Source organism: Drosophila innubila (assembly GCF_004354385.1).
Source record: "Drosophila innubila isolate TH190305 chromosome 3R unlocalized genomic scaffold, UK_Dinn_1.0 2_E_3R, whole genome shotgun sequence".
NCBI classification, from domain to species: domain Eukaryota; kingdom Metazoa; phylum Arthropoda; class Insecta; order Diptera; family Drosophilidae; genus Drosophila; species Drosophila innubila.
The window spans coordinates 16,208,154-16,235,836 of record NW_022995380.1 but is presented as its reverse complement, the minus strand read 5'-3'; the positions used below and the strand labels follow the sequence as shown (position 1 = coordinate 16,235,836).

General features: G+C 39.2%; 5 protein-coding genes across 5 annotated transcripts; 2 read left to right on the top strand and 3 right to left on the bottom strand.

Moving 5' to 3' along the window:
• The first annotated feature begins 1,177 nt into the window (after nt 1–1,177).
• On the top strand, nt 1,178–1,924 carry LOC117792697 (protein zerknuellt 2). The gene has a single exon (XM_034632927.1). It carries the CDS (start codon nt 1,178–1,180, stop codon nt 1,922–1,924), a length of 747 nt encoding a protein of 248 aa, XP_034488818.1.
• Nucleotides 1,925–5,111: 3,187 nt separating this feature from the next.
• Nucleotides 5,112–5,918, bottom strand: LOC117792696 (tetratricopeptide repeat protein 12). Its single transcript, XM_034632926.1, has 4 exons — nt 5,815–5,918; nt 5,560–5,754; nt 5,385–5,507; nt 5,112–5,328 (listed from the first exon to the last, which is right to left on the bottom strand). The coding sequence occupies exons 1-4, from the start codon at nt 5,916–5,918 to the stop codon at nt 5,112–5,114; spliced, it is 639 nt and encodes a 212-aa protein (XP_034488817.1).
• A 4,611-nt stretch (nt 5,919–10,529) lies between these two features.
• LOC117791581 (protein zerknuellt 1) lies at nt 10,530–11,626 on the bottom strand. Its single transcript, XM_034631372.1, has 2 exons — nt 11,546–11,626; nt 10,530–11,477 (listed from the first exon to the last, which is right to left on the bottom strand). Exons 1-2 carry the CDS (start codon nt 11,624–11,626, stop codon nt 10,530–10,532), a joined length of 1,029 nt encoding a protein of 342 aa, XP_034487263.1.
• Nucleotides 11,627–13,766: 2,140 nt separating this feature from the next.
• On the bottom strand, nt 13,767–16,937 carry LOC117790433 (homeotic protein bicoid). Its single transcript, XM_034629886.1, has 4 exons — nt 16,569–16,937; nt 16,430–16,496; nt 15,253–16,334; nt 13,767–14,933 (listed from the first exon to the last, which is right to left on the bottom strand). Exons 1-4 carry the CDS (start codon nt 16,722–16,724, stop codon nt 14,625–14,627), a joined length of 1,614 nt encoding a protein of 537 aa, XP_034485777.1. The 5' UTR covers nt 16,725–16,937; the 3' UTR covers nt 13,767–14,624.
• Nucleotides 16,938–20,096: 3,159 nt separating this feature from the next.
• Nucleotides 20,097–21,541, top strand: LOC117790563 (protein amalgam). The gene has a single exon (XM_034630043.1). It carries the CDS (start codon nt 20,270–20,272, stop codon nt 21,248–21,250), a length of 981 nt encoding a protein of 326 aa, XP_034485934.1. The 5' UTR covers nt 20,097–20,269; the 3' UTR covers nt 21,251–21,541.
• Nucleotides 21,542–27,683: the final 6,142 nt, after the last annotated feature.

Here is a 27,683-nt window from a genome sequence, read left to right as displayed (position 1 = left end):
TTTATTGGCAACCGCTTCGTTTCGTTTGCTTTTGTTTCATTTACATACATTTGTACGTTGCACAGTGAGCGCCAAAATTTGATGAACCAACTGGCAGTGGTTTTTCCTTTACCTTTATAAATTGTTAGACATTAACATTGAAACTTATGTGAAATTAACAACGCATAGGCGTTACCAGCCTTGTTTGAAGGGGGCCAAAAAATTTATTCATGTTCAATAAATCTACAACAACCAAAACATTTTGCATATTATGTATATAATATATTTTTAGGGCAATCGAATATATATGTACATATGTATATACATACTTATTTGAACCCTAGATTATTTGAAACCTAGATTGCATAAGCCTAAAATATATTTTTCTTTAGCCCCTTTACTTTTAGCCATAGCTCAAAAGTGGCAGCACACGTGCAGGGTAACATCTTTGTGTTTATTGAGGGAGATCAAGTTTACCCGTTGAAGAGCGCTTTATGACCGGGATTGGGATCTTTTAGAGCCGCAATTTAACTAATCAGGTAGACCAACGTATTCACAGTTACTTTGGAAAACCCGCGGAAATCCCAAGGAATTTCTCTTTCATCTCACCAGTAAGGGTATTTGACCGATATTTACCTGAGACATCTGAAATATTTGACACCCGAGCCAGGTAAAGAGGAAAAGCTTCTCCGTTTAGCATTTGCTATTCGTTTGTTATTAAATGGAATAAAGGTGTTTATATTGGTAAAGTAGTAAGAAAAGTCCTGTTTTGACTGTCGTTTGATTATTTATAATGTCTGCCAAAGTCAATTAAATTGCGCGTAAGCAATGCAATAATTAGCCACACACGACACATGTCGGCAGTCGTTTTGCAATCAAGACTCACGCCACATTTTAAGTGCGTCGAGGAGACTTCGCAGCCAGAGCCTGGAATTGACCAACAGACGCGACGACACGTAGCACTCAGACGGCTGACTGACCTGTCACCATTTTTCACAGGTAACAAAAATACAGAGTTCTCTGATTCGCGGATATGTTTGCCTGTTTGGTATAAAAGTACACTGGCAGCTCACATTTGCATCCAGTTAAAAAACAAATGTGTCACAGAACAGAAGCAAAAGAATTATCCACGAAAATGAATAACCATTTCAATACTAGTTACTCTTACCACATTGCCAGTAGTGGAGACAACGGCAATATGCATCAGTCAAACCTGGCACAAAGCGAGCAAGAAAATCCTTTTTGCCAATTCAATCCAGTTACCACCAAGTGCAAGCGTTCACGAACTGCTTTTACGAGTCATCAATTGCTGGAACTGGAGCGGGAGTTCAACGAGAATAAATATTTAGCCAGAACTCGACGGATTGGAATCGCTCAACGATTGCTTTTAACTGAAAGGCAAGTGAAAGTGTGGTTCCAAAATCGACGCATGAAGTCCAAGAAACAGTCGCATAGACGATTTAACCCCAGTGGATCCACAGTGCCCGCAACAACTGTACCAACACCAAACCTTTTTAACTCGGAGCCAACACTCAGTGAACATGAAGTGATCGTTGAACGTCTATTACAATACGTTAATACGGAAAACGTACCCATGAATTATGATCTGTCATATCAGCATTACGATTCATCAATGATAGAACAGAATCAGTTTCAATATGTTGCCAATCAATTTCCGGAAATTCATGAAGATCGTGTGTCAAGTGCAATTCCTGAGTGTACGACTTATTTCAACACCGATCTTTGGGATCCCTTTAGTACAGCATCAAAGGATGTGCAGGCCTTTGAATATATCGATAATTCTCTTCCATTATTAGAACAAAATATTGGTTGGGATTCGAGTAGCTCCATGGTCACTTCCGCATCCACATCAACAGCTTCCTACGATTCCTTTGAAACCCATGATGTTGATTTTGACTTTTTACAGCATTTATTAAACGCCTAATAATCATAAGCTATTGTTAAGTTAAGTTAATTTTTTTTTATTAAATAATATATTAAGTATTTAATAATAATTTTTAAGTTCATATTATACCCGACTTAATTTTAAATACTTCATAGAATAAATAAATTTTATAAAAATTGAGAAAATTTTCAACTTTTAGTTAATGTATTAAATGAAATGAGTTTCATTATCTGTGTTTTCCGCATTTCTAACGTCTGCTGGCGACTCACTCGGATAAATCGGTGTCATCACATCATAAAATCATTTCGACATATTGAAATTTGGCACATGTAACAGAGGAACATAGGAACTCACACACACACCCACTGATCCAGTGGCATGGACATTTACAAGTTGATACACTGAGTAGGTATCCTGTGTGAAACAGATTGTTTTGTGGACAATATTTCATCAGCAGCTGCTGTATTACATATTAGTTTTATTATTCCAATAACATTAATGCATTGAATTTCATTATCGATAAACTTTCTCTTTGCCACAATATTGATTACAAAAGTTAGAAGCGAATTGGCCTCCTGAGTGCACATAATATTCAGGGATGTGTACAGATAGCCAAAAACAGGTTGCATGCCATATTCGTAATAAAATGAACGGTACTTACATATAATTAGCTGAAAACGAGAATCTTCGTACAACTTTTAAGTCGGTTAGCCACTTAAATTTTCAAGAAAATAATAAATTAATTTTAAATTATTTATTTTAATTTAGACACTTTATTGTTAAGCTATTTCAGAAAATTGCACTTAACTATATCGGAAAAAAGAAGACATATTTTGACTTATTTATATCACAGCTTTTTGTTTATTTCAATTAATGTATTTTTAACAACTTATATATAACTGAATGATATTTGATAAATAGGCATGATTCGCAGTACAATTGAAACAAAGCATTCAATTTGAGATAGCGGCATTTTGTGATTAATGTATTTTTTTTTAACGCTTAGTTGCAAAATCATGTATACTTAATACTAATAATGTGTGTCAATTATGAGGTTTACATAGAGAGGAACTAATCTAAAGGAATTGATGACTTGAGAAAAAATTAAGAAAATAAATCATTTAACTCATTTGCCGTATTTATTGACTTTTTCATATGCGATTTGAGCCCCAAAATACTAACTTCGCCCATATGCTGCTCCTCACACATACATACATACTGCTGCAAATGTCAAAGCAAAAGATGCAACTACCGCAACAACCGTGACAAGTACAACATTTGTGTCGTCTTCCTCTTCCTCTGCCACTGAATCTGCCACCGCCTTCGTCTCACTTCAATCTGTCGCCCTCCGACGCAACCTTTGACACGCTTATGTGGAACAGGAACAGGAACAAACACCCCAAATCCCTACCATACATGGGTACCATTGGGGGGAGGTATATGCGCCCGATTCTGGTTGGGACTGAGAAGGAGAAGGAGACAGGGACTGGAACCGGGGTAAACAAAGATCGCAATTTGACTCTACACCACGGAGCTGTCAACTCGCACAGAGTGGAGGAAGATTGATTACCGCCATCGAATTGTTTGCCTTTAACGGGGTGGCAAATGTACGAGGATGCGAGTGTTTCGATTGAATGGCATTAGAATCGAAAGAGTTATACCCCAGTTGAGACCCTGACAGTCTCGACACCAACATGGAATTCCTGCTGTCATATGTAAACATCACTTGAGTTTGCGTTTTTCTCTTTGGGGTTTGGTTTCTATTTGCGGCCAGAACTTTAAATAAACTTGTAATGAGCTAAGCAACTATTATATCATTAAAATATTAACAAAATTAACTGATTATGTCTATATGCTAAGTTCCAATTACTATCTCTGTCTGACTAGCTCGAAAAGCTCCAACAGTTTCAGACTTCCGTCTTGATTGAGCTTTAAAGTTCTGATATTCTTGGAATATTGATAAGGCTAATGTCAAAGTACGTGCAAGAAGCAATGAAATAATATTATGCGACAACAAGCGATTAATCTTCTCGCATTGAACCTAGCACATAATATTATTGATTCTCAGCCGAAGATTTTTTTTATGCTGTGAGTGACATTATTCTTTGATTCTCAGTCAACGAATGCAGACAGAATACTTTCAAACTAAAGTTGATTCTAAATATATTCTAATATGAAATACCCTATAGATTCGCTAGTTTTAATACTATTTTTATTGACTGGCGTAGTTTTATGCGTAAATACGTATAATGAGCTAGGTGAGTTACCATTAATTTGATCTAATCGGACTTAGCTAATCTTAATTAATTTTCCCCTCTTCCTGTATATATTTCTAGTCGTCTTTGGCCACATTACTGACGTTGTGACACTACAATTGCCTGTCCCCCAAAGTGAGTATAGACTACGTCCTGCGTGTACTCGTGATTTCTATGGAAATTGTATTCTGATGAGATGGTGAAATCTTTAATTTTATACTATGTTACATTACAATGCAAAATCGTTTTTTTTTATATATGTAAATTGATTATTAAATAAATATTGATAATCACATTTTTCGAACATATATATAATGTAAGTGTTATTGTAGTTGGAAATTAAGTAGATCGATTGTGCAGTCGAGCTTTTGAGCTTTGTTCTTAGCGATTACATATAAACGAGTATAATAGCTGCCCACTATCTAGTAAATTGATTGCCAAAGCTTCACTCAATGTGAGCAGTCAGCCAGTTTAAATTCATCACTGATTCTAAATACATCATTAAGATGAGATGTTGTATTGCTGTGTATATTATATTATTTATATTCACTTTTATAACACCTACAATGTGCTCAGATCTATTACGTTCCAAATGTACTCGTGATAAGAAAAATGCATGTGTTAAAATAAACTGGGGAATTGTACAACCCAGAGTTTCTGTTCATTAAACTACCCCATCCTTGTGAGAAAGTGTTTGAAATGTAAATTATTACAATCAATAAATAATTATAATCATACGTGTATGTAACAAGCTAATAAGATTAGATGAGAGAGGTGAGATGAGCAATACTCTTTACTCTTCAGAAACATATTAATAAATTCACCTGCGCAGATGGGATTAAAAACTGAATCGCTTTGGAAATGTTTATTGTACTTTGTTAATTGCTGCAATATATAAAAAAAAATTGATATTACGATTGTTTCTTATTTTAAGTATCAAGTTTTAGAATTGCGATTGTGCTTTCCCATCTTCAATCATTACTTTTCATTTTTTCAATGAAAGAGTCAATGAATTCTATCTGCTTGGAGTGATATTTGCGTACATATTTTATGCAGTTTTCGAAACTGGCTTCATCATTAAGGCTTTTATAGGCCATGGCGCGATATAACCAGGCCCGTAAGTTCTTTTCGTCTAACTTATTTAATACAAAGTCGCAATCGATGATGGCACGCTTGAAATTGGCCAATCTGAAAAAAACATCTTTTAGTAAATGAAATAACAATTATAAAATATCAAATGTTACTTAATAAAGCAAAGAGAGCGATTTATGTATAGGATCGGACTGTCTTTGATATTTTCAATGGCCTGACTATACATGCTAATGGCATCGTCATAGTTTCCCTGGCGATATTTGGCATTACCCAGTCTAAAAGATATAAAATTAAATCGTACATCGGCATTTCTTATCGATAACACACTTGCGAAAATTTTGAGCAACACGTTCTCGCTCTAATCTAGCCTTGGAGCGTTCATCTAGGTCCACTTCCACCTGTCGCATGAATGTGAATCGATTGCAATTCGCTTTTCGATTTTCTCGGGTGGTAACCATAAAATTGTCATCCGTAACATTCTCAGCAGTCTCCTCCCGCTTTCTTTCAGCTTCTGACTCTTCTCTATAATAATAAAAAAATTACAGAAACTGCATAGTTGAACTTGAGAATTCAATAATTTACTCTGTTGCTTTCATCATACTGCGCAACAGGATCATAACTTCTTCGACCTTGGAATCCAGTTGTAAAAAACTCTCATCAATTTGCGGATGCTGCAGAGAATACATTTTGAACTCCGATTTATTAACGTTTACTGAATATACTTATTTTCTTTAGATTTTCAACTGTTTGTTTACACGATCATAACAATCTCGTCACCTACGACAACCCAGAACAAAATGCTTAGCAACATTATAATCACATTACTTATTGTGATTGTTTAAATTTATATCAAGTAACTGTTATAACTGTTATATTATATCTACATATTAATTATACATTTATCAATTTAAATACCTAAAACTATAATTACTAGTTACTAGACCATCGACTGCGTATTAATAGATGTAAAAGAAAATAAAATTGAAAATTTTTAGTCTGATAAGTATGCTTCAAATGGAAATAAGGTTCTAACATTCTCTCTCAAAATAATATTAAACAAAGGTTAATTATAATTAATATACTATGTAAGTTAATATTTTTGTGTATACGTTGCGAAACGTTTACGTGATTCTACAATGTGTCCACATTACTTTTCATTTAATCGCATACAATTTGTAAGATAAAGAAATGTATAGTGTGTGCTTGCTTAGTGCAGAGGATCAATTATAGACTATAAAACATAATGGCATCTAATAATAGAGCCGCAATCTGAGCGCAAAGCCAAAAGAACCGACCAAACCCAACGCAAATCGCAACCCAAACTTCAATCCAAGCGAGTGCATTGGCTTTGTATCTGGTTGTGTGCATGTCGTCTGACATTACCTGGTCCTGCCTTGACTCTGTGTGTGTGTGTGTGTGTGTGTGTGTGTGTGTGTGGAGCTGGCGGCGGATATGTGTCTCGTGTGCATACTGCATTTAGGAGCACACATTCAATGGCCATGGCTATGGCCGGACATGGACATGCTTAAGCGCCAGCAATGCCAGCTCGTTGCAAGTTCGGCTGTGGCTGCAACAGCAACATCAGCAGCAACAACAACTGCGACTGCGACTGTGGCCGTTTACTCGTTCCGTTCACGCAAGAGGCAACATGCAGGAATAAATAATTGCAGCTCAAAGCGAGCCGGTGAACTGGTTGTGGCACCATTGTGGCAGGCAAGCCATACACTTTACCATACCTTACTTCCTACCCCTCTCTCTCTCTCTCTCTCACTCTCTCTCTCCACCGGGCAACGACATCAAATTGCTCACATGACGCATCGCATTTTTATACGAATTGCGCTTAGGTGAAGTGCTCCTCCTGTTCCTATTCATCCTTCTCCTGTTCTGTTCGTCCATATGACGAGCGTTTCGGCGTCATCAGCATAGATTGCCATTCGGAGTAATTGTTACAAATGGATTTCATGTAATTTAATTGCGGGTTTTACATCATGAAAAATATACCAGGCATTGGCCCATAAATATACCGAGACCCCTGTGTCCGACACAACGTATCCTTATTGGGAGGCCAACAAAGTGCAGATGTTGCATGCTGCTTACATAAGCAAAGGGCTCTATAATTTTTCTCCCAGAACTTGCAAAAAATGAATGAAATGATCAAGATTGATTATATTCTATTTGGTCTTATGTTTTAGATGTCAATCTGAAATTAGAAACACTCAGTTGCTGTGCATGTGAAGCGCACCTGGAAAATAATCAAATATTCAAATTGTGTCGCACTTTGATTTTAGCCTGATATAGAGTTGGGGGAATCCCCTTCAGCAACAGATGCTCACAACAGCCTCACGGCTTAGTGCCATGATTCAAGCACAACAATATTGCCGTTGTATTGCTCACAGGGATGCCGATGACGATGACGATGTGAATGTGAGTCCTGTACATTTGCAGGGCATTCGCAAGGACCTAAACAGTTGTCCCCTCCGGCTTAGCCCTCAATTGGCATTCAAACGTTAAAGTGATTTTTTTCACGCGCTCATTTTGCACAAACCTTCTGCGGAATATAAAACAACAGCCAAAGGACGACTCTCCGACTCCAACTTGGCCGTAATGTGGGCAAATGTGCCTTAAGCCTGGCGCCCTGTTCACTATTTTTTACGGCAACAGCCGCAAGGTACAACAGGATAGAGCTACCTAACCATGTGCTTCCAGGATACATACGCTAACCAGAATACACACACTCGTAGTCCAACATTTTGCCACGTGCAATTTTTGGTGAGCTGAAAAAAACTTGTTTTTCTAAGGTGGTGGATACAAGGGGGCATACATTTGGCCTGTTTATACGACAGGTGTTGCCATATTGGCGGCGTTGAGGGACTAACACGTCTGTGAAATGTCATAACGTTTAAACGTGCTAAAAATTCGGAAATATTCCCTTTCTCATCCATAGTCGTAATACAAATTATGCACATCGAGCACTGAACCCATTGTTAAGTGAACCAAGCTGAAATAAAATTCAATTGAAATTTGGAAACCCAAAAAGAAACTCAGTTATATAGAGCACATGATATCATGTAGAGAAAGGTCTTGAATATCATAGCTGAAGGTTTACAGATACTCAGTTTATTTTTTCCATGCTAAACTATTGAAAACATCTCACAGATTAGAATCCTTATATCTAAAGTATGAAATACCCGCGATGTGACAATATGCCATTTAAAATCTATTTTAAAATATTCAAACAACATCTGTGTTCAATGGTATCTTATAATTCTAAATACAGGTATTGTTTTGAAGAAAATAAATTATCATCATCCTCTCTATTCACCAACTCAATTAATTTATTATGGGAGAGAACGAAGAAAGTTTCTAAAGAACTCGTTTCATTTGCACAGAAAACGCATTTTCCCCAGATTTGTTAATTTGGAGAAACGTTTGAGGATTTCGAGTAATTGGCAAAATGCGGTGAAAGCCGCAAATTCAAAATTCAGTGCAGCAAAACGCGCAACGCGATTAGCCATAAAAATTATAGATTCAATCTAATTAGAAAATGTCGCGGTTGCCGTTTTTGGGCCGGCAAAAACGAGTACGTTCTGTGAGGGGTAAAACGAGAGCCAAGTGAATATTTAATTTAATTAACAAGAAACCATTTGGTTGTGTCTTTCCTCCAAAGGGAATGGAAGAGCATTGCGGTTTGGAATTTATTGTTATGACCAGGCCAAGAAGGAAGTCGCGTTGCCAATGTCATCAGCAAAGCGAAAGGCAACGGCAACGGCAACAGCAACGGGAATGACAATATCGCGAGAATAAAGAGTAACTTTCTGGTCGAAATGATTGAGTTGTGTTTGTGTGTGTGGCAACATAAAGAAGCAACAACAATTGAAACAATCTGTTGGACATGTTTATTACAATGGCATTTGGCGTAATTGCAAGTGGTTCGTCTCCGCTTTTTTATGTGCCTTTGATTAGCTGCGTTTATTGCCAGACGATTAGCCACACCCCCTTAGCATGCAGCCCACTTGAAACGCCTTTTGCTTCAGCCAAAATCACATCTATATTCATTATGGCAGCGACATCGCGCATGTGTGTATTGGTGTGTGTGTGTGTGTGTGTGGGTGCTTTGTGGCATGGAGCAGGACATGTGATGTCAAGGACTTGGCCCGCCCGCGGCTAAGGCTACCGCAAAAGCAAACGCAAACGCAAACGCGTCTGACACATGCTCGGAAATGTCAACAATGCGCATGAAAATGCGAAGGTGCCACCCCTTTTCCTCTTTTCCACAATGCCACAGCTTCTTGGCACTATTTCCGCACCGACAATTTCCTCCCAGGGGAAGCAATTTGACACACCAGAGCTAACCCTAACCCAGGGGTAAACCCCAAAAGTCACTTCAAGCCGGAGTAACTAAATGTGTTTTGCGGCATGTGCATGTTGGTCTGTGTGTGTGTGTGTATGAGTTTGTGTGTGTGTATTTTGTATTGTGCTTGTTCTGGTTCACATTCCTTGGGGCAACACTTGCAAAGACGACGTCCAGCCGCCGCCCAAAAACAAGTGTCCCAAACAACAAGAGTACAAGTAATGTGTGCGGTTAAATATCCATAAATCAAATTGTAGCACTTCTCGCACTCCTTATGCTATTTTCAAGATGACCACTGGACCTGTGCTTGGTCCTGCATCCAAGGCAAATGCGGTTGACACTTTTCTCGCATTAATAGCTGGTCACATGGGCTAGCCAGCATTTGACTTTACCAAAAAATTCCTCGACTTGACCCTTAAGCCGCAAGAGCACATTAAATGCAAAAAGTGAAAACTCAGCCAACTGGGGCGAGTGGCTTAAGTATGCCACAAAAATGAACTCTTTTCTCCTTTTTTTTTTCTTTGCCTCATTTAAATTTGACATTGGGAATGATGGATACCCAGAAAGGGTGTTCAATTTAAGACCTATCTGGAGATTCAAGAGATAAGGGAAAATTGCACCCTCACGAGTTGAGGAGTTGGTGTAGATTTTGTGTTTCTTATTCAAAAAATAATACTCCATGTAAAATGTCTGGGTTTTTGGTTTAGCATTAAAAAAAAAGTACATATATTTATGCAATATTTGCTTTATTTATTTAAAATGTAATATATGTAATTAATAAGTAAAGTGCTTAAAGGTAGTAGGAATTCAAAATTGTTGACTTTTTAGTTGTTTCACTGAGTTCAAAGTGCCTTTTACGTCGGCGTTGGTTTGTTTTTTATACCAAGGACGATTGCTTGGAATCAAGCACGGAGTTATGCTTAGAGATACCAGAATATTCGTAGATTCAATTGTTGTAGTCGTAGGTGGCCGTGCAGGGATTCATGTGGGAGACACTCAGCTTTCTGGACTTGGCCTCAGGCTCGCCCCAGGAGAGATTCATAGATATGGATGAAGTGGGATGCATGGCATTGGCATCAGCGTGTCTGGTCTGAGCTCCTATCACAGCCGCTGAGTTGGACTTGGACCATGCCTGAGCCGCTTCCTCCAGCTCCTGTTTGATGCTCTGCAATACCAGATCCACATTGTACGAATAGTGACCAGAGGATGTACTGCTCGCCGGCAAAGCATTGGTGCTTGGAGCTGCTGTTGACTGTGCGAGATGCTCCAGGATTTCACTCAGCTCCGATGAGCTGCTGGACACTGTTGGGGGCTTAGGCTTGGCCTTGACCTGTTGTCCAAAGTAGTTGGGAATGGGAGCCGGCTGTGTGGCAGCGACAGCTGTCGTCGCACGCTTCTCAGCACTGGGATCCTGGGAGTAGGACATCAGTCGCTGGACAATGCCACGATGTGCAGTCTGCTCCGTTTGTGGCTGCGACAGTTTTGCATTGGGCTTCGAGTCGCGCTGGCGATGTCCCTGAATGTCCTTCTTGAACTTCATGCGTCGATTCTGGAACCAGATCTTCACCTGACGCTCACACAGCGACAGACGCTGGGCAATCTCAATGCGACGTGTCCTGTACAGATACATGTTGCTCTTGAACTCGTGCTCCAGCTCCACCAACTGCACACTGGTGAATGCGGTGCGGGAACGTTTCAACTTGACTCGTTGCTCCTGTGCCGGCTGCAGTGGCATATTCTCGTCGGAGGACAACTGCTGGCCAGGCTGCTCCCCAATGGACAGTGGCAAGGTTGTTGGTGCCACATGCTGATACGTGGGATGCGTGGCCACTGGAAGCGGTGCCTGTGGATGCTGCAGTGTCTGCGCCGAGCCATGATGATGGGCATACAGAAGCTATTTCGAAATGGAAAAACGAGTTAAGACATGGAAGAGATGTTTCGATTTAAGGATGTACTACTTACATTGCTGAACTTGACCACGGGCGCTGGGAAGGCGTTCATCTTGGGCTGGTGCACTGGATAGTAATGCATGACGGATGACATCTCGTGTGTTGCTCTTGGACTGTCCAAATCAATAGTGATGTCCTCACTGGCAGCACTTCCGCAATATATAGGCTGCTAGGTAGCTGCAGTCGACACGTTTGCCAAAATGTAAAATTTGCCTAAACTCGCGAGCGGTGCCATAAATCCCCGACGCCTGCATATCGTCTGTCTCTTTCTCTCTGTCTCTTTCCCTGCGTCTTGCGTCTGGCACCGAGACGACTAGCCAAGTTCAGGGCAGTGGCCAATCTAGAGGCTTGCTTTGATCGAAATCCGGCTAGGCTAGGATTTGACATTACGTGAGTTCGTCCAGGTTCCAGGTTCAGTATAGACTACAGGTAAATGTAGACCTAGACAGACGGCTGCTCATAACTGATGATGATCTGTTTGTGTTGTCCAACTTGTAGCACCTGTTTGGACGACACTGCGACGAAGAAAGTGAAGCCGACTACTTCGATTCACTCCAAGGACATGCTCGGCGACATAGGCGTAGGAATCCTGTCCTGCAATGTCGCGGCCATCCACAAATATCAGCATAATGCATAGAAAGCAACGCCAGGAAAAGGGATATTTCGAGGGTTTTATGCTTGATTTAACAGTTTATGACTTTATTTGTGTAACAGACACAATGCGACGACTGTCTTCCTTCGTCTCTATCTGTCCTTGTCTCTGTCCATTTCCAGTCCCTGTGCCGGCTCTCGCTCAGCTCACCTGCAAATTCGGCGAGCTGGCCAATTTTATTACTGGCGCTATCGGATTTGCTAGTTCGCAGAAATTTTTAAAAATCTTTAGAACAAAGGCAAAGTCATAACGGAGAAATATTGTACAGTTTCTATACAGTATACACTTGAGTAGAAATCCTACTTAAGAGTGTGTATAATTGCATTACTTGAGCAAATAATATTTTTGTTTATTTTGATATAGGTTACGAATTTAATATTTTAAATATCTCATTTAAAACGTATCCAATGCATAACAATAAACCAATCAAATTTGACATAATAATAAAGGATTTTCAGATATATCAATATGATTTTCCTTCATTTACCTAAATATAAATATAATAAAGTATAAATATATATTAAATAATATATCCAATACAATACAAGTATTCCTATCGAATTGCTTTTTGTTTCAGCTAGTGTACAAATTATTTTACAAACTTAAAGTTCTAAAGGTGTATGTATTTATTGTGGCTCGTATATTAATATTTCTAGTAAAAAAAAGTCCTTGAATGTAATATAATAATATTATATTAACTAAAATGTAGTACAGAATACATTCTTTAAATCTAAAGCATGTGCAATAATATAGTATTTAACGCGCCTCCTTTAAAGTTCATCTACTTATACACAACAGTATGTTTACTTAGTCTTCAAATGAGCAAGTCAATAAAGTTGCATCTGGGATAAACCCAAATTTCATTCTTTCATGCAAATTTTGGATTTTCCATGTTTTATATCAAAGAAAAGTGCTGCAACAAGTTGCCTGATCTGTGCGGATGCGGCGCCTGAGGGAGGCAGCGAGCGGAGAACCAGAGTCGAACACCCGGCCGGGAATTGGGTATATCAGCCTACCTAAATAGTTCAAGTCGCAGGTAGATATTCAAAGGACATGGGCACCTGGTGGCTTCGCTTGGACTTAAGTGCGAATTTTATTACGCGCTTTTCGTAGAAAATTCGCGGATCGAATTTTATTACACACATGTGCCTGCTATCATAAAAGCTATTTTCTTTTCTTCTATTTTTCCTTTTTAAATTCATAAGATTTTCGGGAAAACCAGCTACATTTTTCGTTCATCCTCGGTCTACAATTTGCCTACATGTTTTTATACCTATTCCTTGTTTATTTGCACTATACACATATGTACTTTATTTCGAAAATGTAAGATATTATAGTTATTTTTAAACAGCTCGCAAAATAATATATTGATATATATATGTCAGCCTTTATCTAAATTAACTGGCAATCCATGTGTTTAAATTTTATCAAAGCTATTATTTATCGGAACAATATCAAAATTTACACATATCAGATATTTTCTAATAATTAAGATAATTAATTTTATTATAAATATAATATACAGAATATAGAAGCAAATATTTGTAGTTTGTTTGATTTATTAAATACAATATTCAAATTATTGTCAACAGTTATGTTGAAAAATTAATATATGTTTTTATATAGACTATCTTACACAGATCAGGTATACTTAAAACACTAATTGAAGGGTGCACCATTCGTAGCGTTACTTAACAGAGTTCAATGCATTTTAAATTGATAAAAGTTAAAAATCCACTAGTTAAGCTTATATTCAATTTATATAATTGGAGCGTGAGGTTGTCATGCATTAATATACAATTTTCAAACGATTCTTGCGCGAAGAATGTTTAATTGCAACACGCAACCTGAGGCATAACAAAGTTAAAAATATTCTGATGATAATTATTGTTTAAACGTTCGATCTTTGCCTGATAATAGCATGACCCAAAAGTAAGGGCATGCGATTATCAAGAAGAGAAACATTTTTCATTTCGATCAGTACAGTTTTTAGTTATGACAATTTGCTCGAGTTATTAAAGAGAATATAATTTAACATGCGATTTTCATAATAGAACCTTAATCTATCACACTTTCAGTAAAGCCCATTACTATCTTGACAATATCTGGCTGAACATTCATGGGCTTTCGAAAATGCCCAGCCAGATAGAGTAAAGAATAAGGAATGTGTGATAAAGGAAGTTTCTGAATAATATCATTATAAAATGCATTAAAAGCTGTAGCAACGAAAAATCTAAACATTTAAACAATATTAAATGGCTTAAACTACTACAGGTAACTACGGGTAAATATTTATACAATCATTTAAACTTTGTACAATCAGGAATCAACGTGTCACTTAAAGCTAAAAAATCCACAAACATATAAACTTTTGGGTTTACAATATATCCTATTTTGTGTATACAATCCCTATTAATTATAGACCGCTCAGGGTTAAGGCCTAATTGAAGCAGTAGGCGAACTGCGTGTTGCCAGTGGCATTACGATGTGGATTATACGCTTGCATTATCGTATCCATCGTACATTGATATTGATTTGCTTCGTGAATTGCCTCCGATGACGGCAAAGGTGGCGCCTGCGTTGACGGTACTGTTAGTTTACCGAACTTGCCAAAAGCGCTGTTGGCATTGCTGCCACATCCGATGCGGTTGCCGCGTGCCACAGCAAGTAGTCCTGCACCCAGAACATCACTGTTGTCATCACAGTGTTTGTCTGCAACAGCATTGTTGCTCTTCAGTGGCTCCAAGTTCTGTGAAAAAAGGCGAGCAACCATTTGAGACAGGGAATAAGCATATTAGTATTAGCTGTGTTTATACATGCCAGATATCGTTAAAACTTGCTAGACTTTACGAAAAAAGTCTATAATATATAAATGACATTTTTTTAAAATTAAAATAATTGTAATATTTAGAAAAATGAGCAAGAATTATTCAGTTACGATAATGTATGTCCACCATAGAGAACTTTTACTGTACATGGGCAAGTGTAAACACAGCTTGGGTATTTAAGAGCCTTTCTGGAGTATATCAATTAACATGATATCTGTCAATTCCAGGATCTATGCTCACCTGTAGCTTCGTCGTCTTTTTAGTCGATCCATCGTCCATGTCGTCGGTGACATCGTCGGCGCCGACAGCAGTTGCACAGGGGCCGCCGCCACTGCCAGGAACCCCGCCACCAGGACCACCGCCACACAGACTGGGACTTTCGTCATTCTTTGGTGTTAATGGCTCATAGACCTCGGAGCCGGGCGAGAGTGCAGACGTCACGGACTCGACGGCCGGCATATTGGCAGCGACGCCGGCCAGTGGCAGCGCCGTTGTTCGCATATAATACGAACCATTGAAACTGTAGTCGGCCTCGTTGTCGCCTTTCAGCAGCGGCACCCGACAGCCGTTTCCATTCTTTTGTTGAAAGTCAAAATGATGATATTGTTGTTGCTGTTGTTGCTGCTGCTGATGTTGTTGTTGCTGTTGTTGTTGTTGGGCCATCACATGATGATGGTGAAGCTGCTGCGGTTGTTGATGATGAGATGGCGGTGGCGGTGGCACCGCCTGCTGATGGAGCTGCTGCTGTCCATGTGGATTGCCATGTTGCTGCATGGCTCCAGCGGGGAAAAACTGTGAGGCAGTGTTGGACGCTGCTGCCGCTGTGTATTGGGCATGCACCTGTGCCACATGCCGCTGCTGTCCAGTGGCCTGTGGGTGGTGATTGTTGTAGTTGTAGTATGCATTGAAGGATTCACTGTAATGCTCCACGAGATGCGCCGTTGGCGTGGACGGTGTAGGTGATGGTGTGAGGGCATTGGGCGTGGCAGAGCCACCTCCAAGGCTTAGTGCTTGCAGACTCGGCGGATCCGCGTCCGTGGACTTCAGTGGTGCATTGGGCATCGATGGTGACAGCGGCATTCCATCGTATGACTGATCCTTGTGTTGGTCCGATTGGATCTTATGGCGACGCCTGCGATTCTTGAACCAGATCTTGACCTGTGCCGTGCCCAGCGCCAACTTGGCCGACAGATCGGCCAGACGTGGCGCGGTCAGGTAACGTCCCTGCAGAAAGTGCTGCTCCAATTCCGCAATCTGGGAGCTGGTGAAGGTGGTGCGGGTGCGACGAGGTCGTCGCATAACCAGCGAGTCGGACAGCTCATCTGAAGTGACAAATATGTTATTTTATAAATAATTAAATAAATAATTAAAATTAAATTATATCATATTCAATATTTATATACTATGTATTACTTGCCTGGTTTGGGCATTTGGTTTGGCAGATAGGGACGTATGTAGTTGTAGTTGATGCGATCATCGTACAGCTTGGGGAGATGTGTTGTTGTTAGTGTTATTGCAGTTTGTGTTGTTATTGTTGCTTGACTGGGTTAACTTACTAAATCGAAGGGATTACGAAACTGCGGCAACTGCAGCTGTGGATGCTGTGTGTGTGTGTGTGCGTGAGTGTGTGAATGCGGGTGTGGGTGCGTGTGTGGGTGCGGATGCGGCAGCGTATGATGATAAAAGTTCTGATCCGGCGGCGGTTGCGCCATTTTCCACAACTAACTCCACCTTGATGTTTTTATTTTTCTTTATTATCAGCACGTACGAATTAAAAAAAATGTTATAAGCCTTGCATTTGCAATTTTATTGTAACCGGTTACATTTGCAACTCATTAATTTATTATTCCCACATTTTTCTTTAATTTATATCGCGTCCAAGAAGTGCCGTTACTTCAAGCTCAAGAACAACAATTCAAAACAGAATGCGCAAAAAAGTTGCCAATGTGTTTGAAAAGTATACGAAATGGGCACATCTGGCAGCACTATGCCAAAGTAGCGTTTCACAATTTCCGCAAGGTGGCGCTTTGTAGTGCTCAACACTGACAATCTGAAGGCAGGCAATTAGTTTGGCCTTCTGACCGCAGATGGCGCATGTAGGTAGTTATCAAGTTGGCGCGAATATTTGAAATATTTGATGTTTGTCTATTTGCGAATAAAATGATTTATTACAAATTTAATGTAAAAAAAAATGCATTTATTATTTTATATATTATATAAAAATACAAAAATATTGACATCACTTAAAAGATGTTTTATATTATAGGCTACTTCAATTTAATTAAAATATTTCATAGCGCTCCTTAATCCATGAAATGTCCAGATAACACAATTTTACAATTTCCAAGGTAGTTTTCAACTATAAATTGTTTGTCTTAATTTATGGAGCAGTGTGAATTGTGCTAATACCGTTTACCAAATATGTAACTGATCAATGTTGTGTTGACTTTAGATATGGGAGCTGTTTGCTGTTGTTGTTGTTTTTGTTGTTGTAGTTGTGCCAACTGGCAGTAAAAGTCAATTCACAGTTCAGCCAGGCAGCTAGCCAAAAACAAACAAAACATTGCATATACCAAGGGAGACACACACTCGCACACTCGCACACACACACATACAGATACTGGGCCACAAATTCACACGCAGTGTGTGACAAAGGACTATGGCAACCCCCCCTGCCGAAGCGAGAACACCCGAAAGAGTCACTGACAGAAACAGGATTCGGGTAATAAATTACAAATTTTGACATTTTCTGTTTCAGATCCGCTTGAGCTCTCGTGAACGTGAACACTGGCAGCCGTTGCCGGCACAGTCTCAATTCCCTATATTGGAAGGATATGAATATACGTGTACATACATATGCACGAGTATATGCTTGTATGTATGTCTGTATGTAGGTTTGTCGAAACCGTTGCAAGTTTTGTTCAGTGCATAAAAGACCCGCATCCGAAAGAAAGGGGCATCGATGATGAGCCAAATGCTGGACTGCAACTGCATCTATGCTGGGACAAACCCACGAATACGACCACATCTCTGTTCCGTCTGCATCTGTCGTTGCGGAGAACAGCGGGGCACAAAGAACGAGACAGATAGAGAGCGAGGGAAATGAATAGAAGCGCCCTATGCGGTCCACAGATAGTTAACTTGAAATTTATTATTTTACACAATTTACAATTATCTGATTCAAATGTGCACTGCGCTCAAACTTCTTTACCACTGTGCAAAGGATGCACTTTCATCTGTTGGCTGCCACAGCCTCCGACTGTGACACCGTCTTCAACTCCAACTCCGAGCTCCCGGCTCTGCCTGTGTCTCCGATTCCATGTCCGATTCCGCCTTCGCATTTCGACAGAAGTCACAGTCACGTTTTAAGGTCTGATTTAATTTTCTGACTGTGGCAAATGCCTCTATCTCTTTTTTGTTGCTCAAAAATATCTCACACACCCATCGTAATTTCTGTTTAAATGCGTAAGCCATGAAAACCATTGGATAACCACACAAGAAACTGAAAATTCAATATCAAATAAAAGGTGGACATTTAAGCTGCGATAGATTCCAAGTTTGATTACGAGTGCTATTTATTGGAATTGAATGCTACCTAATATTATTCAATTAATATAATTCTTACAATACAAAACTCAGTTTTATCCTCTTTCCTTCATTTTAACCGTTCAATTTTAGCTATTATATTACACCATAAATCTAGTGATATAATGATAATGTAACTTAAATTTTCTTCCTTTTGTTAGTAAAATTCAAAACTAATTTTCGATAAATACAAGGAGAGACTCTTTGCATAAATTTGAATGTAGTATAAATTTAGAGGCAAAATCATGATCAAAATGTCAATCCGCTTGAAAATCAGTCTAGTTTTAACAAAGGTATGAAAGATTAAAGGTAGTCCATCTTATGACCTAGCAACTTTATAAGATAACCTTTGTGTTATTTTTAATATAAAGAAAATTTAGATACATACAGAAAATAACAAGTTATTTTTGGAAAAATTTGCCGAAACCGTAGCGGCAAAAACGTTTTGATATGCGGTTCTTAAATTTATTTTGAAAGCGGTTCCTGTTCCGGTACTAAAAATTAAACGGTTGGTTCCGCTTTTTCGTTGTCGTTATTATTCCCTGCTTTAAATTAAATATAGTACTTATTTAAACTTTAAAAATATTTTACTAGTATATTTTAAAATTATAGACAGAAACCTATTTTTTGAGTAAAGTTTGAGCTACAAACGCATTGAGTAAGTGAAGTTTGCCAGAGTTTTCACCCCTCTTTCAAGTTTCACGCACGCGCCTCTGCTTAAAAACGATGGTCGCCGTCTGTGCGAAAGAGATGGCATGCAGATGTACAGATATGTGTGTATGTATGTGTATGGTTGCCGTGCAGGATCGCGACCTGGCATTGGCATTTCCACAGGCGAAAGGTCTTTCCAGCAGACGGCATTGTTGTTGCTCTTGTTGTTGTCGCGTCCTTTGTTCCTTGCGCCATGTCATAAATCATCACGTATGCGTGTATGCATGCGTACGAGTGTGTGTGTGCGTGTGTGTGTGTGCACCACCTTTCCACGAACTTCTAAACGGTTTCAGGGGCAAATGGCGTCACAAATTTAAATTTGCTGTCAGTTTTGTCCAGTTACTCGCAACTTGCTCGCGACTTTTCGAAGCGTCTTTCCCGCGTTTTTTTTATTTCTTTAGTAACGGGCATTCGCCTTAGTCGCAGTCGCAGTCGCAGTCGAAGTCGACGAGCAAAACAAATCAATTGAAGGCGAAGTTTAAGTCATTGATAAGTGAGCAACTAGACAAGAACAACAAAACACACACTCACAATGATACAAATAAAGGAAGGCAACAAGCGAAAGCAAATACAAATACAAATACAAGTACGAATGTGAAGGCAATGGCAAAGGAGAGAGATAAGATCGTAAACTCGATTCGGCTACAGCAGATAACAATAAAAATAAAACCCAAATAAGTGATCGGTCAACGTCAGCGCTGACTTCGCCGCCGACGTCGACGTCGACGCCGACGCCGCTGTCATTGTCTGAGCACAGCTCAGAGTCCGCAGCCGAAGACAGCGCCGACGGTCGTGTCAGTCGAGCAGCGAACGTGAAGCGCAACTGACAAACGCACAAAACTAAACTAAAGTAAAAATAAATAAAATAAAATAAAATCAAATCAAATAAAATAGACGCAAGCGGCGCATTGAACTCGAGTTAATCGAAATCATTTGTGAAATTATCAGCAAACGGAGAAGTATGACAAAGTGTTGGCTCTATCTGTGTCTGTTGTGGATCACAACTGTCGGTGCCACGGCGCCCGTTATCAGCCACATTAGTCAGGATGTGGTGGCCAGCGTGGGAGACAGCGTTGAGTTCAACTGCACAGTGGAGCACGTGGGTCAAATGACCGTTAGCTGGGCCAAAACCGATCCCAGCTCGGCTGTGGTGCTCAGCATGCGGAACATGCTCAGTCTGCCCGATCAGCGGTACAACATCAGTGTGCTGAAGAATCCCAGCAAGGATAGTGCCATCTATAGCTTTCGCATACGTCAGATCGAGGTCAACGATATGGGTCCCTACGAGTGTCAGGTGATTGTGTCTTCCTCCGGCAAGGTAACCAAAAAACTCAATCTACAGATCAAGACGCCCCCCGTGATCCTGGAGTCAACGCCAAGGAGCAAGCTGGTCACCGAGGGACAGAACCTGGAGGTCAGCTGCCATGCCAGTGGCTTTCCCGCACCCACAATATCCTGGGCACGTGTCGGACACGCCATAATGCCCGCCGGAGGACAGCTACTGAACGAGCCGACGCTGCGCATCAAGACGGTGCATCGCCTGGATCGCGGAGGTTATTACTGCATTGCCCAGAACGGCGAGGGTCTGCCGGACAAGCGTCTGGTGCATGTGGAGGTCGAGTTCCGGCCTGAGATTTCCGTCAGCCGACCCAAGGTGGCCCAGATGTTGTCGCATACGGCGGAACTCGAGTGCAGCGTACAGGGTTATCCGGCGCCCACTGTGGTCTGGTTCAGGAACGGGGAGCAGTTGCAGTCACGTCGCCGGCACGAGATCTCCAACACGGCGTCCTCCTCGGAGACGACCACATCGGTATTGCGCATCGACAGCGTGTCGGAGGAGAACTATGGAGACTACTATTGCAATGCCACCAACAAGTTGGGTCAGGCCGACGCACGGCTGCATCTCTTCCAGGTCTTCATACCGGTGCCCTCCTCGTCGTAGTCAATTTTCGGGCTTCTGTTTCTGTTTCCCACACACTAAAAAAAGACTTGAATACCTACTTTAAATTTTTGGGCAATTGACTGGACGCAGTGTCCACTCGGATGCTGTCTGTAGAACTTATTATTAATGATTCATTCAATTAACTCTGATTCCGATTCACTTGATGCATGTGTATGTACGTGTATATCCATCCCAATCTTTGTGCCTTAAGAACTCGCTATCCAACTGCCTTGCATGTATGGCTCTCGTGTTTCTCATATATAAATAAACATATTATATAAACAAGTCTTATATGGTCTTATACTTATTCTTCCATTTACTCCTTGTGTTTGGTTTCTTCTCAATTCAGATAACTTGTATGAGATTGTGTATGCTCTTCAAGAGTATTTACACAATCGCTGCAGAGATAAGCGGCTCTTAAAAAGTTAAGATAAGTCTTAAACTGCAGTTCATTTCAACTAATTTTACAATTTGAAGATTGTTTTTTGTTATTTATTTTACTTTCAAATAGAAGAAAATTAAATTTTAACAATCTTAGAACAATTTTAGATATATTGAAAAACATTTGTAATAACATTTTTTGTTGAAATTGATCGAAATATTTGTTGGAGATAGTAAGTTTGATCTGCATATATATTTTTTTATAGGAGCTGTTGATCTACTTATTTTTTAGAGACTTTTAACTGTCGTTATTATTTCCTAAAATTCCTCTAGCGAAACTTATCTTTAAAGAAATATAATTTGACGATGTTGGAATACTTTATTTTGGCATTGATTCTTTTTGAAGATTGTTTTTCCTGATATTGTTATTTATTTTACTTTCGAATAGAAAAAGATTTTAATTTTAACAATCTTAGAACAATTTTAAATCATTTAAAATACTTTTTTAATACAAATTTTTGTTGAAATTGATCAAAATATTTGTTGGAGATAGTAAGTTGGATCTGCATATATATTTTTTATAGGAGCTGTTGATCTACCCATTTTTTAGAGAACTTTCACTGTCGTTTTTATTTCTTACAATCTCTCTAGCAAAACTTATCCTTAAAGAAATATAATTTGACGATGTTTGCATACCTGATTTCGGCATTGATTCTTTTTTTTAATGAAATTCATAAAAATTACGTTTATTGCTGGCATATAGTAAAAAAGTGAGTTTACAAATTGGCAAACTTTTGGCCATTAACTTTAATTATATCCCTAGCAACATATCAAATTCTAAGCTTTCTCTGTCTCCCCGCTCTGTCCACTTCCCTTCATCATCTACTGGGGTTGCATATGAGGGCGGGCAGTAGTTTATTTAAGTGTCATTTGTGTTAAGCTGCTAAAACTGCCACAACATTTAACTCTTCAATCATGGTTAAAAATGGACTAGAGTTCACCTCTTGACACGCACACATACACACTCTCTCCAAACACACACACACACTCAGAGAGGCTGGCAAAAGTGAGTTGTTCAATGTAATTGAGAAAAATGCGAGGCATTTGTAAAGGCAGCCCCGAAAAGCGTCTGTAGTTGGCAGTTTTGTGGCTTTGCTGGCTAACAGAACTTTAGTATACATACTAGCATAGGCCGAACAGTATATACTAAATATATGCAGTATATACTACCCACGTATATAGTTAAGCATGTGGTGTTTGTGGGTGCCATGTGGTGACCAGTTAACCGCATGAGAGATGTCTCTGTCTGTCCCAGTCTGTCCTAGTCTGTCCTGTTCTGTCCCGTGCGTATGCCAAGTCCATTATGTTCTGCCACATTAGTTTCCCCTCCCCCCTACTCCAGCAGACCAACTCCACTCTCGGCAGTCATGAAAATCAACACTTGCTAATGACTTAATTGTTTCCATTAGAAACTCGTTGCTAAATACATTTCGACAATTTTTCATAGTCAATTCTTTTTTTTGTAATACCCGTACTCGTACACGTATTCTATTCTGTTCGGGCTGGATACACATCCTTGGGGTCTAGGCACGGAATACGAGTTTACTAAATGCAATCCAGCTCTAAATGTCTGTCTATATTGTAATTGGTGTTGTTGCCGCTAAGCGCACACACGCACCACACACTGCTGGTGTTGGGGGAGGGGAAGGGAAGTCGCTGGATGGTGGGGGATTGGGCAGCACACAGGGACAACACGTGCGCTCTTACGATGCGTTACGATGCGTTGACGGCATCGTCGGCTTCATCATTTCATTGTCTGCCTGGTGGACACCAGGACAGAAGAGCAGGGAGGTCCAACATGGACGTCGGCATTATTGATTTTTTGGGTTTAGCAACAACCACCCGGAAAAGTCGATTGGAACGTTAGCTAAACAGCATCACTCTCTGGCCAGGACATAGGGGTGGATTCAGCAGCACACTTTCAACCCCGTCATAGAAAATGGCAAGGTGATTCCTGTATACGCTGCAGGATGCCTCGCAACTGCAGTCAAGTTGAAATTGCGTGGCGTATCCTTAGAAGAGAATTCATTGTGTAGCTCAATCCTTAGCCCGTTTCCAGTGTGTGGAGAGGCGCATGCGCTTCTCTCATCGTTGTTTACCTTTTTGCCGTTACGGTTGCACTTGGATGCTGGCTCCGGCTCCGGCTCTCTGCCTTTCCACTGGAAGTGTGTACGTGGCTTCCAGAGCAACGTGTCTGCTTTTGGCTTTGGTGTCGGCTTGAACGCCTCCACATGCAGACGCGCGTCTCGATGGCGCTCATTCGACTTGGACCCGGCGGCGCTGATGCAGCTGCCGTGCCACAACTACGGCTCTTGGCCACAACTACGGTTTGTTTTCATTGTGCTCTCGCCTTTTACGATGTCCCAGCGACTTTTTTGGATAATGGCCAGTAGCTGCTCAGCATCTATGGGCGCCCATTTGCTAGTTGTAAACAAAAGACATGTTCGCTTTTACGATTCTGGTGCCGGATCCGTTCGGATGGCATCACAATAAACCCAACGTCCAACATCAGCATTGTCCACCCAAGTGTTACATTAGATTGGGTGAGTAGATCCCTTTCAAAGTTTCCTTAAGTTTAGTGCTAATGAAATAAAGTGAGAATTGATTTAGCTAGTGATCAAGCTTAAGATACTGGATAATGTTATGATCAAGTGTTGAATATTATTTCTTAAGCTTGTCAGTTGAAGAATACAAAAATAAAGAAAAATTCCGAATTGATTTAAAATGACTTAGCCAATATAATTAAGAGTTGGTTTTAAAAAAAAAATAATTTTATTGACCAGAAACTGAATAGATGATTTCATTTTCAAAAATTTCAGTGTCACATTTCAAATTTTTTCATAAATTTATAATCCATATACGAGTATATGACAGTTGTAGGATAGAAATTAAATCCTTACCACTTATCTTTTAGTATAAACTTTACACCATATTGAAATTATTGAACATCTTTCGGGCAATTCGTTTTTATTTAACTTGTTTTTAATAAAAATGAAAATCATTTCAAAACATTTTTTTAACACAGTTACTGTTTAACTATAGATCCCAAATAATGCAGAACTGTCAGAATGGGTTTCAAATTTAAAACAAGTACAGTATTTTATTTATTATATTATTAAATTATACAGCCAATAAATCCAGAAATTAAATAATATTAATGCTAAAACTTATTACAATAATAAACTTGATAATAATAACAATTATAAGGGTAATGGAACTGCTAATAAAACAGACAGTAAATGGTAAGAATAATGTTAATGATTATGGTAATTATCATAGTTAAATGATAAATGTTTTTTTTGGCGTATCTGAATTATTTGTTATTATAAATTAAATTATATTATATAAATAACCAGCGTCCCTTTTTATTTAGAGCTCTGGTCCCACAAAAGTAATATTAAATAGAAAGGGACTAAATATTAGATCGCTATTTGGAGCAATTGTATAATTATGCGAAATAATTATTTGGCCTGTTTCTTCTGCTCATTTTAATCTATTCTGATAAAGTCATTTGACTTCAATATATTAAGGAGGAAATAAACTCTGGAAACAGAAGATTTTTAGAAATAGTTATAATATGTGAAATTTTGTCTGTTTCTAACAAATATACCTGAAGATTTCGATAAATCATTTTTACTGAGGAGAATAGGATCTCCAGCGAACAAATTGAATGTTGCATAGTAGAGCATTGCAGAAGTAGAGGTGGAATAAAATTTCAGTATTTACTACTATATAGGGTAAAACTAAAAAAAAAACGTTTTTGCTTTAAATTAATAATTTTGTTGTAAGTTTTTGATTCACACATACTTAAATTTGGAGAGGTTTTAGAAGTAAGAGAGTAATGATAGGTGTATTGATCAATCCCATCTCCATAGCTCTCTGTGTCTACTTTCAACTCTTCATTGAGTACTATATGCCAGATTATTTCTATCTGGTTGTTAATAGCTCTTGTGCTCTTATGATTTGCTCTGATAGGTAGCACATGTGAATGTTAATTGCCACGCCTACCTCCCCCACACACACACGCACACAGATACAGATCCACAGTCAGAGTGGGCAGCTAATTATAGCCAAATATACATACAAATATAACAGACGGCAATGTGTGTATAAGTAATTGCATTGTAATTAATGCATACTTGTTTCTGACTGTATGTGTGTGCTGGTTAAGATAAATTAGTAATGAATTATCGATGGGACTAGTGGAGCATTAATTGAAGTCTCGCCGTTGATTTATGATTCGCAATTTATAGGCAAATGCAGTCAAAAGGCAGGAAAGGGCAAAAGTTCCGGTGAAAAGCGTTGGATAAAAAAGCAAAACCAACAACTCGAACAATGCAAATTGCGCTGTATCAATAAATAATAATTTAAAAATTGTATTTAATGCGCCAGGCATAAAAACGAATTAGCCTTGCACGTATCCTTAAAGCCAAATATTTGCCAGGCAGCAGATAGGGAGAGGGAGAGGCAGATCGGCAGATGGAGCCGCGTAGGGAATGACAATACTCATGCATGCCCTGGAAAGTTGCGGCTGTCTCGGGGGGTCGTTCGGTTAGCTGCTGCTGCTTGTCATTAATCCCTTCGCGAGGAGACAAATGGAAACTGTTTTGCCGCTGACACATTGCTTCTGGTTTGGGTTTGGATTTGGCAGCTTCTGCTGATGCGGTTGCGGTGCGTGCTCAAATAATAAATTTAACTAATTGTGCTGGCGATTGGCAAACAAAAGGCAGCCACAGCTACATCCACAGCAACAGCATAACTGATTTGCATTCAAGTCCTGTCTGTCTCTCATTCTGTTTAAACTGAAAACTTTGTCCTGCACTTTGACTCAGAATTTTGGCATCTTTAAGGGGCGTGGCAATGCCATTTGCAGCTTGTGGCACAGCTAAAGAATTCGGTTAGTGAAAAATATGTTGGCAAATCGCCAAAAAGTATTCAACGCATTTCGCGCAATATACTCTTCTAATATGTGAGCGCAATGAATATTATGTGATTTAATGAGAACGAAAACCATTCGCATTTTATAAGTTGGCAGCACCTCAACACGAATTTGGCAGTTCCTATTTGACCGATTTATTTTTAAAAATGAATTTATGGAATACTTGTCATTAGTTAGAGCGTCAGCTTATAATGGAAATGGGTAATAACGCATAACTACTCTCTACAATACATTTTTGAATTTTGGGGTAACGGTTTTCTGTACTCAACTGTACTTTTCTCAATCTTATCTACCACTATACAAAATTTATAAAATCCATCGTACTTTCAGTATATTCTCTGTGTGCATAAAAGTAAATAATTTTTTTTTGAGAGAGTCCAGATTGTCAAATTTTCTTATAAACATACAATAATAGTGTTTCGACTATGTGTAATTTCTGACTTTATTAATTATATTACTCAATAGGAGCATTCATTGGTTAATTGTAATCTATAGTCGCTCCTTTATGACATGATAGTTTTTAATTCAGCTACATGATTACATAGTTCTTTAAAATTTCGGATTAAATCTGTATACAGTATTAGTTAAAATAAATCAGTATAAGCTATCGCACTTTTAAACACAAAGTATTAGTAATTTATCTAGATTGGTGATCAAAATTAACTGCTGAATGAACCAAATGTTTTTAGATTTTAAAATTTAAATATTCAAATTCAGGGGCTCTTTTGTTGAGATCGCAATTCAACTATTGAAAAAGGTGACATGTACGAAAATTACCATTAATTCACAATGTCTCTAAATTTTTGCCAATGCAACTCAAATTTCAGCAAGTTATTTGCAGGCCCAGGGTATCTACTAGTTCACTTCTCACGAACTTGATTTTTTTTGGCTGTGCTGCAGCTGGTGCCAAGAACTTTGTAAAGCTATAGCTACAGCCAAAGCCACAGCAATTTCCCATTACAGATTGTTGCAGAGTGTAAAAACCGCCATGTATCGTATCGTTTTAATATTTTAACCAATTTAGATAACTGTTTCCATTTGCAATTAAAATGC